Below are 11,381 nucleotides of genomic sequence, written 5' to 3'. Positions count from 1 at the left end.
GGGCGGTGGTGTGTGGAGACTTTGTTGGTGGCACTACCTAGCAGAGCCCTGCCGGGCAGAGCCCAGGGACACTGCATGGGTTCTGGCTCCACATAAAAAAAAAAAAAAAAAAAAAGTACATGCAAATTTTAAAAAATTTCACTTGTTCCATTTAAAATTTTGAAAAATGATATTTCAGCCTCTGGAGCCTCGGCAAGTAACAGGATGGCGTATGGAGACTCAGTCCTGCCTCTCCATTCTCACTCTGGACTTGAGAGGGAAAAAAAATGAAAGACCATCAGGGCAGCCTGACGGCTTTGTGAACCCAAAATGAAGGTTTGGCTTTCGCTCAAGTTGGGTTCGAGTTGAGAAATAAACTCGACAACCAAAACAAGCCGCTCTCGAGTTAAGTGGGCTCAGCTTGGCTAAAGTCAGTTAAGCTCAAGAAAGCAAATACATAAAATGTGTCTCATAAAATTATCAAAAAAAAGTAAAATACTCAAACAGGTATGCACATGACTGGTATGAAGGATGTTCAATGTGCCGCCTCTTGCTATAAAAAATAAGTTTTTTAATGAAATGATTGGCTCAGCTCAAGCCAATCTTCGGCTCGACTTAATCGAACCGAATTTGAGTTTTAAGAACTCGAGCCGAGTCGAGCAAAAACTAATAAAATCAAACTCAACTCGAGCTTCAGCCGAGTTTGAGCTGGCTCAACTTGGCTCAAACTTGCTAATGAACAGCCTACCTAGTGTTGTACATTCTAAACATAAAATATTACGAGAACCTGAATTTTAAATACAAAACGTCGTGAGGAAGACCACTAATGTCTTGGTTGGTGTACACTAACTATTCAGAGAACGAGGTATACCATCAAACAGAATCGTACGCTATACAAAAAACAAGGAGATTGTGATCTGAATTTCACACCAGCTTGTCCAGAACTGCTATAATATTGTCACTACTGTTCGACTCACCGGCTAACCAAACGAATCCGGTGACCGATTTCATGGTGGCACATGTTAAGCTTAACTATTCTTAAATCCTTTAATATTTTATTTTAAGCTTATTTTTACATGTTGTATTTGAATTTTTTTTTAAAAAAATGATTTTTAACAGTTTCATCGATATTTTTTACAACATTGATCAGTACTCACGTCCAATCTTTATATCCATTAAATATTTAACTAAACAGGACCTTTCTAAAAACTAAATTTGCCGTCAATGTTTCTCCAGTCAATTCCAAAAGTATGTGCTACACGCGTCAAATATCTGACTAGCAATTCTATTTGTCACCTTTGAGACGCATTTAATTATTTGTCCCTGCACACACAGACACACAATGTGTATCCACATCCTCAAGTAACAAGCCACAACAGAAAGATGCTGTTAATGGAGCCCTCGGTGGTGAAATTTATCTGGCATGCCAAATGCTTTAACTAATCTAAAATGTTCCAAGTTAATTTCAGATTGATGAATCACATAACCAAAATGCTAAACTACTGTCAGGCGGTTCACTGGATGGAGAGAGAGTCAACCAAAAATGGTTCAAACAATTGCCAAGAGCAATTTCTAACAAATCTCCAGCAAGGTCTAAGCAATCAAAAACCAAGAAAATTCTCATCAAGATACCACAGTACAAGTACAAGAACATCCTGCCTACCTAGACCTAAAAAGGGAGTCAGACTCTTGAAATTTTGATATTGGAGGTTTATTCCCCAGGTGCCGAGACACCTTGCTTGAGCTTTTCTCTCTTCATTTTCTTCTTGGAAACAGGCTTCTTCTTTCTTGGTGGAGCACTCTTCTGAGCATATATATAGAGGACAGTGTTCCCGATAATGAAGGTCAGCACAACTCCAACAACAACAAGCAAGACAATCAGCCCTGCGCTGACACCTTTAGAGTTGATCTCTGTCGTCATGCTTTCCTAGACGTAAACAGTGGATAAGTTCATGAAAACCATAGAGAGACCAAAAAGTCTGTACAAGCATGGATTGCTCTCTTGATGTCAAAACATAACAATTCAGAGATAGAAGGGCAGGCACAAACTTTTCCTTCAGAGGTAGAAGGGTTAAGTGCTCATGGTCCAGAATAATCTGATAAAATAGAAATTATAACTGATGAAGGCCAGTAGAAAGGAAGACATGAAGTAGATGAAAAAAGCCACAAGCAATGAATTCAAAGGGATCAGTAATCATTTAAATGTCGGTCTAAATGTTAGTTTTTTCCCCTCAGAGCCAACCATGTGTAAATCGGATACAATTTGATCCTTATATGGTTGCCTCGTTGTAGATGGTCAACGAGACCATCCAACATGCAGTGCAACCACCAACTGCATGGTGTCAAACAGATGGACAAAATAATTCTGCATTTGCCATGGTTCTTCAATCCTCAAACATTCTACAATCATGAAGCACAACCTACCACATTAAACAATTTTGACCAGCCTCAGTAAATTGAAGGTATGTAGATTCGAAAGACAGAACCCATAATTCATGTTTAAAGGTCATAGATCTGTGAACCGAGTCTGAGATAAGGGTTACGAACTTACAATTGGAAAATAACTGGATAAGGTAAAATTAAATCCAACAATCACAGCAGATATAGCCATTGGCCATCTTCACTAAATAAGGTTTACAACTTCATCTCAAATATGGGACAGAACATTTTCAAGACAAAATTGGTTCAACAAGTAATCAGTTCGAACACCTGCGAAGGGGTAAACATGAAAGTGTATATGCAATAATGTATCAATAAATCCCCAACTAGATTTTGAGACACAATTCATGATCTCAAATAAGGCCTAACAACATGCTTATATGGATTTGCAGTATCAGAAACCTGCATATTATTGATTGTCTTTGACAAATCTCAGAGCCTAAAAGGTCTTCTGATAAAATCCAGATACATGTATCAACAAGCCTCCAAAATGTTCCAAGTCAAATCTTTTTTGCATATTAACTGTTTCATGTTCCCCAGTTGTTTAATTTAGCTTATCAACTCTAGAGTGTATTTATTAATTAGTAAATACTTGTTTTTCTTCCTTTGCACCATCATGCATAGCACGTATGGGTGTGTACGTGTGTATATTTATATACACACACACATGGCCCTCTTCCCACACCTGCATGCAATTTTTTCGAAAATGCTTTATCTGCACTATACTCATACATTTTAGCCGCAACAGACATAATACTTCAGTAAATGTATTAGACTTATTTGATTCCACAAAGCAATAAACTGAGACATTTGGCATGCTTCAGAATGACATGTTTTTGTGGCAGCAAGCTAAAAACCAAAGAAGCAAGAGATGTTATATTCAAGCATGAAGACACTATCACCAAGCCTGCTTATAGTTAACAATCTAAAGAATGACAGAGCATTCAAGCAACACATCATGTAAAATGAAACCCAAAGCACATATATCACGTTCGGAAGGTTCAAAAATCATTTAGAGGCAACAGCTACAGTCTGCTTTCAGTGGACCACATTTATTCCTTTTTTTGTGCGTGCTTCAGGATTTGGACAGGGACCAAATACAAAAAAGATTGCTGCATGGCGTCAGGAAAGGCAGTTTGTTCAGTGCAGCTACCAGTATATTACACAAGAAAATTTTTTGTACCAAAAAAGAATAATTTCTTGTTTGACTCCATGGTTTTGAAATGGGGAGGTCATATCTTTGCAGTGAATGGGATAGAAGAAACACTCGTAATAGAAATTTTTAAGTTTTTAACTACTGTATCAAGTAAGAGAGAGAGACATGCATATCCATGTCCATGCAATATAGAGGTTTTGGATATTCCACAACCATCCACATGATTGGATTTGTGAAATTGACTTAAAACTGGTTCAAAGGACAGACAGACAATGATGGTCAAATCTAAAAGCTCCATTTTTCTCTGTGTGTGAGTCAAAAACTTAGAAGTGAAAAGACATACTGCACAATATTCCTTGTCTATGTCCCACTTTAAATAGCATCAAGAAATAATAAAAGCAAAAGTAGAGAAGAAGAATGGCCAAAACAGGAAAACATAAAGGAAAGGGGCAAAAAAAAAATCAATAGGACGAGTAAAAAGAGAATCTTACTCTAAGCCTCAATGCATTACAAATGGCTCTTAGTTAACCCCATATTAGAGGGGAAGCACGATAGAAGAAGAGGAAACAAAATGCCAGAATCCAAGAACATAGATATACATCTAGAATCCTCCAATTTTTTAGTTAAAAATCATTTTCCAGAAGACACACATGTCCAGTTTTTGGATATCCATGTATGAAGAACGCCATGTCCTGAATGTGTCAACATGTTGGTGACAGTGCTGCAGCTGCTTCTCACCAACACCTCATGCTTTTGGAAGTATCAATGTGACTTAGTCCAAAGTCCAAACTATACAGTTCAAATAAGCATGAAAATCCAATGTATAGGGCAGATTCTACAAGGATTTTAAGATAACAGACTTACCTTTGGATTTTCATCACTTTTTAAACCTAATTTTCAAAAAATTTACGTTCATCTATGCAATTAAATTTTTTAAGAAACAGCTAAAGACTATCCAGATGGATAAATCTGCTAAACCAATTTCCATATACGTTATTCACCACTAACTGTTGTATTTCGTAAAATTCTTGCACTGACAAAATTCGAAAAGATTATTTCCAAAAAAAATTTATGGTATTTTCCGAATAAAAAATATCAAAAAATATTTTCTCTTTCTGAAAAAACTGTACACACTACACATATTTTGAATGCATATTTTTGGTTCAATATTTTTTGCAGCAAAATAAAAATTCATAATTTCATGCTTTCCAAGGAAAAAAATTTACATTTCCAGACAAAACCTTCCTAAGAAAGAGCTGAGAACATATATATATATATATATATAATATTTTCAAAATATTGTGAGAAATTACAAAAATAAATGTAACAAGGGAGAAATATTGTGAAAACGAAAAATATCACAATAATAGATATTTTCATAGAGTTTTCCTAAAAAGATATTTTTAATATATTCTAAATTTTGTTCCAATATTTCATAAGTATCTTAAGTTTTCAACAATTTCTGTAAGAAAAAATGACAGAAACTAATAATTTCATAGTTCTTTATTATTCTTAATATTTTTTTTTATTCTGAAAGATTTTCCTAAGTAAAAACCTGAGAATGATAGTCATGTGTGCATGGAGATGTGGAGGGAGGGAGAGACAGAGAGCAAACTCTTTAAAATGCACATGTACATTAATTGTGGCTATGAAACTACTATATGCCATACAAATAAGTATATTATTTTTATTATACTAGAATATTTTTTTATAAATAAGCTGTTTATGATGCAGCCTAAAGATTAAGAATTTAGAGATAACGCAACTAACATAAAGTATCACATTCACGAAATTACTGGCACTCAAAGAATGTAAAAAAATTTATTTAATTCTAGTGCAAATTTGTTCAAATTTGAAAGTTAAGGGAAATGAGCTGGCATGTTATCAGAAACAGGTTTGCATGAGTTGCACAATTTTAAAATGTTTCCAAACAAATAAGTTTCACACATGCAGGAAATTTATCCAGAACAGCTGCAATTGAACCGCAGGATAATCGTCTGTCCTAAATAGTATGACCATAAAAGCCTTTCTGAGACACAATAGCTTCTCCACTCATCCATACATGGTTAATACTTTTGCATTTTAGACGGATGGTGTCCTAAAGACCTGTCTGTTCACTATAACCGTGGTCGACACCCTTCCAAATTACAAGAAAAAACCAACAAAAGAAAGTTTTTGAAGAAATTTAGCCTCACTTGTTCCACTTTTAACGCCATGCATCGCACTCTACACTTTTCATCACCACCCCCACGCCTAAAAAAAAGGCTCCAAAGAAAGAACTTCTTAATCATTGTTAAGTTTAAACCGAACTTTAACCTTCCAATAACACGTCAAACAAAATTTAGGGAGCTAAATTTCAGTATCATCCCAATAGTCGCCGATTCAACTTCACGGATTTGAGAATCTGACCATAGCATTAAATTCCAAGGGTCCCCAACTGACCAAGAACTTCTGTAGCCTACAGACCTGACACTAAACGAGCCCAACACTATATGAGAATCCCCAAAATCCATATCAATGAAGAAGTCAGTTCAGATTCAGACTCTTACATGCCATAATTGAGGAAGTTAGAAATGTAGTTCTTGACCGCAACGTCCCATATTTTCCTACTATTGGATTGCTCGCAACCGAATAAAACTCACGATGTTTTAGGATAATTAGCATTCGCAAGCCACGAACACAAGATTTTTTACCACAATCAGAAAGAAATAAACCACTCAGAGCACCATAGAAAACCAACAGAGAACAAATTATGGAAAGAACGGTAACATCAAAACCCAGACAATAGAACAAGACAAAGTAACGTTTTCCCATCATTGATCCAAACATTTCAAGGATGAAAACCTCAAATCGCCATATGCCATCACTTCACCAAGACGAACCTACAACGAGACGCAATTTTTAGCTCTCCTCGAGCTAAAGGGAGAGGAAGCAAGGCGAAAGAAGATCAGATCGAGAAAAAATGGGTTTCAACGAGCTGCAAATCCTAACATTTCTGAATCGGACGAAAGGACAACCACAGATCGACAGAAGAAGGCACAGATTTCCGAAACGGCGAAGAAGAAAACGACACAAGAGAAAGAGATCAAGAAACGGAATGAATCCAAAACACTTGAAAAGCAGAAAGAGAACAGGAAGCGGGAAAAGAGCAAAATCCTCTTCATTTTATTTATCCCATCTTTTCTTACCGGGTCTCTCTTCCTCCTCGGTCTCCTTTTCTGCAGGTGGACCTCTCAATATCCTCTCTCTCTCTCTCTCTCTCTCTCTCTCTCTCTCTCTCTCTCTCTCTCTCTCTCCCGATCTCTTGTTAGGAGGAAAAGAGAGTTCGGCTTTTCAGGCTCAGCGGGAGAACGCCCCGTGCCTCTCCTCTTTACGGGAACATGGTTTATTTATGGAGGCCTTCGGCCAAACTTTCAATTAAGATCCTTACTTTCTCTTATTTTCTAGATAAGTACGACTTTTAAAGCAAAGTTTCAGTATATACTTTAAACATCATAAATATCCTAAAAGACACTTAGAGTTTTTTCTCCAGTTGGTAAATAGAATTCATGAGTTCATTTTTTAAAACCTAATTATTTAAAGTTTGTCGTTTTATTCGTCTAACTTTATTAATGGATTGAAGTTTCATGAAATTTCTAGTGTTAATGAAAAAAAGGATCGCATAATTAATTTAATCTTTAAAATTATTTGAAAAAAATAATCTTTAAAGTTTGGCAACATAAGATAGCTTGTGCATTCTATTGTCACAAATAAAATGTCATAGCAAACAACTTGTTTTGCGATCATTACAATAACATTGGGGAAGCATTTATATATTTATTATGGCTTTCAAACAGGACGGTGTGTTTGGTGTTGAGAATGATCAAAATGCCCTTGTGATTAAAATGAAGAACCCTTTCCATATAAGGGCAAAAGTGGAATAAAAAATATTTCCTTGTAAAATCATAAAAATTTCCATCTGGTTGTGTTTCTTAAGGTTAGGAGTGATTTGTAATTCTTGAATATTCAAGGTGCCAAACAAGAAAAAGTGACCCATTAAACAGACAACACCGGCGGGGAAGATGCAGACATGGTCCTCGTTACAAGTAGATAGCAAGAAGTCCAACCTTCTTTCTCCCCCAACCGGATCCTAAATCCATGGACTTGACTTCTTCATAGATTGATTAAATCTGATCCTGATACACTTTGAAGGCCAAAGCATGTTCTTAAAAAATTATAACATATTGTTTTATTCAGAACAAATAAATTTGTAGATATCATTTGTTATTGTTCATATTGCCAAATGAAACCCGATATATTAGCAAACATATAATTATAAATTTGTTTATAGTTGTTGCTGTATTAGTGTGCAACTGTAAATTTGTTTTTATTATTATTATTATTATTATATTTTTGAGATTGCCTTGCCGCTTTTTTAGCTACAAATAGGTGGTGGTGGGTCAAGGAGTGCGTGCCCACCACCGTGTGGGTCCCACTCTTTCTCAGATTTGACTTTGACCCAATACTTGTCTCAAACAACGCGCCATGGTATCGGTGGACATGACAAACCCTGGGTCATCAGTAGAATAAATGGATCCGATCCGGTTATCCAACTTCGAATGTAGCCATCTGAGATCCGACTCACACTGAATGCACCCTTTCCCCGATCCGATTGACCTCTTAGCATGGCATCCGAATTTGAATATAATTAAGTCTGAATTTAAATATGACTTTTAGATTAGCATGTGATTAACAACCCATTGCTCAAAAAGAAAATCTGACTTTGCCTCCAGAGCTTCTTGCATTGAAACTTGAGTCCGATGCAACAAGAGGGCTCTTGTGTCAGGGATAGCAACGGTGCATCCTTTAAATTGGATGTTGTTTCATACCACTTAAGACATAAGAATATAACGCCCATGAGAATCGAACTACAGACCTGCCTTTATATAAGTTCTTAGTCTGACCAACCATGTACGATACTTGAAATTAGTCTTCCATGTTAATTATGTTAATTATAGTAATTTTCAGTTTGATCTCAAATTTGGTAATGAAGTTAATATCTCAGTTTTAATGCAACTCACCACAAAAAAATAAAGTGGGCATATGTTATTGATTTGAAAATACGGATATTTCTATCTTCTTTTTTTTTTCTCTCTCTCTCTCTCTCGCAATTATTGGCAACATTTTTATTTTTATATTTGAATAAAAAAGCTTAAGCAGGTGACTCACCAATGCTCCTGGCGAAGCAAAAATTTCACTTTTATGGAGGGCTGAGACAGTTGAAAATGACCATTAAAATTCTGGGAATTTTTTTTAACAAAGGTCAACCCTATTTTTCAAAAGTTTGACGGGTATGAAATTAAATTTTTAATAAATTCAATAGGTAAAAATGAAATTTTAAGAGCTTCGGCCAACATATATACAACTTTTAACTCTTGCAAAAGCCGAAACAATTTTTTTTAATTTTTTACAAATAAATTTAAAATTTTTCAAAATTGGAGCAGCTCCTACCGGCCTCCTTGTCTTAGCCCTTGCCAATTATGCGAATGAGCATTGAACTCTTGAAGAATTAGGAATTAGGTGAAGAGCCGAAAGAAACCATCCACATGCAACCGTCCTTGACTGGACTATTGGCCTTTTCCCCCACCAAAATTGCGGGTGCACCTGGTTTGGCTCAGTGAAAGCCATAGACTTCTAAATTGAACTTTTTGTTTTTTTGAGAAACCAACGGCCTTCTTCTGGAACCAAAATGTTGATAAATTTTAAGAAACTCATAGATTTTTCATTCAGACAAAAATATATATATATTGGGAGAGCAACGTGTGTGTTCCTTCTATAAGATGTATGGGATAAACGAGTGTGAAAGTCTCTTTCTAGGGTGAAACAAAAACTTTTTTTTATGAGAGGGGTTAAAGTTTATAATTTTTTTATTAGGGTCGAAATATTATTTTTCAAAATTTTTATATAAAACAATTGAATTTTTTTTAAAAAATTGAGGTGGAGCCAGGACCTCAACAAACCCTACCTTGGTTCCGCCCCTCTATTGAGACGAGGCTTGGAGAACCCTCCTTCGGGCCACGTATCATTGGGAAGAAAGGGGCCACTTGCAAAGCCAAGGGCTTTGCTTGTTGAGAGTGAAAATAAACGAGTCCCCAAACATGCGGACACAGTTATCTCACAAAGCGAAGCATTAGGGCTTTGGTCGTTAGGGGCAAAAGACAAAGCACGTGATCTGAAAGAGCGGACAATTATGCCATTCAAATCGATCTTCTTCAATGGCTCAAGTGAAAAACAAAGCACATGATTGAAAGCGCAGACAATTATGCCATTCAAATCGATCTTCTTCCCAATGACATGACTCAAGTGAGTTTTTACATTCATTCCTCATCTATCTAACATATTTTTAAACTTCTGACGGGTGATAGCATACTAGGTGGTAAGGTGGTCCGACTTCTTTAAAAACTAATATTCGAAACTGTCACGTTCCAGTGCACTTCATCTCTAAACCGTAAAAGGTCTTGAAATATGTTTTGTGAAACCCACAAAAACGAACACAGAAAGATACTCACTGGTCTCTCTTAGAGGCGATGGAATGAACTACTCATCCTTAAAAAAATAATAATAATAATAATAAAACTTGGGGCAGTAAAGAACTGTTTCCGAGATATAAAGATCCTCCTGAAAAACTAAAAAGTTTCTATCATCTTAAAATATTTCAAAAAGTTGAAGGGCCCTACCTTGCAAATAGTTGATGTGCCTGCTACTTTTTTTTAATGATTTGTTTTTAATATAACAGTTTAAACTTCTGAAAATTGTCACATCGTCGAAAAGAACGGGTAAGGGCTGACACATTCTTTAAAAGAACGTTGTGTATGTTTCAGCATTTTTTTTTTCTCAATGACTTTCTGGTTTGCTCACACTAGTTCAACTTCAGTGCATTTGCGTGAACCTAATACCATTTTAGTTAAGAATAAGTTTTAGTAATTTTTTATGTCAAAAACTTAGGTCGCTAGGTAACATTAACTTTATGCGACTTGAACCTTCGCCTAATTCATTCTAATCTATGAAATTGTCATGTGAAAGATTCAGATTGAGATTTTACCCCATGTTTAATTGTGAATATAGAAAAATAAAAATTGAAAATATGTGAAATCCTCATGGGAAAGATTTAGATTGAGATTTTGCGCCATGTTTAACTGTGAATATAGAAAACTATACGTCATCAATTGTTCTCATGTATTTATTTATTTGCTTAGGCTAGGTCAAATATAATAACAAAAAAAATTACATTCAAAATAAAAGCAGAATTACAAGGATACATTTTTTCCTTTAAATGTGTGTAATATATATATATATATATATATATATATATATATATATATATATATATATATATATATATATATATATATATATATATATATATATATATATGTATGTATGTATGTAAGTATATATGTATGTATGTATGTATGTATATGTATTAAAAATAGTTGGTTACCACTAATGTCTCAAAAACCCTTAACAAAATTTGCATCTTATCACTATAAACTGTACCCAAATGTCAGCATAAATACACATTTTGCAACTTTTTATCAATGAGTATAAAAAATATTATCCAACCAAAAGGTAGTAGTTGCTTTCAATATATATATATATATATATATATAATAGTTTTATGCTATCGTATGTTAAATGTATTAGATGGGTAAAAATAAAAAAATTATGACTAATTTAAAAATTTATCACTAATACACACACATATATATGCTACTCTATAAGTGGCATTCAAAGACATCAAATGATTATTTGATCTCCTTTTAACATT

At 34.9% G+C, this 11,381-nt stretch overlaps 1 protein-coding gene across 2 annotated transcripts; it reads right to left on the bottom strand.

Annotated features, from left to right (window-relative positions):
* Positions 1 to 1,471: 1,471 nt before the first annotated feature.
* Positions 1,472 to 6,934, bottom strand: LOC116254863 (DNA-binding protein S1FA3-like). Of its 2 annotated transcripts, none has more exons than XM_031630479.2 (2): positions 6,763 to 6,934; positions 1,472 to 1,906 (listed from the first exon to the last, which is right to left on the bottom strand). In XM_031630479.2, the coding sequence occupies exon 2, from the start codon at positions 1,898 to 1,900 to the stop codon at positions 1,691 to 1,693; it is 210 nt and encodes a 69-aa protein (XP_031486339.1). In that variant the 5' UTR covers positions 1,901 to 1,906; positions 6,763 to 6,934; the 3' UTR covers positions 1,472 to 1,690. The 2 variants fall into 2 exon arrangements, with proteins under 2 accessions (XP_031486339.1, XP_031486341.1); XM_031630481.2 differs by having other exon boundaries at positions 1,472 to 1,901.
* Between the last annotated feature and the right edge of the window lie 4,447 nt (positions 6,935 to 11,381).

Source organism: Nymphaea colorata, chromosome 5, assembly GCF_008831285.2.
Source record: "Nymphaea colorata isolate Beijing-Zhang1983 chromosome 5, ASM883128v2, whole genome shotgun sequence".
In the NCBI taxonomy this organism is placed as follows: domain Eukaryota; kingdom Viridiplantae; phylum Streptophyta; class Magnoliopsida; order Nymphaeales; family Nymphaeaceae; genus Nymphaea; species Nymphaea colorata.
This window is presented reverse-complemented; position numbering and strand designations above follow the sequence as displayed.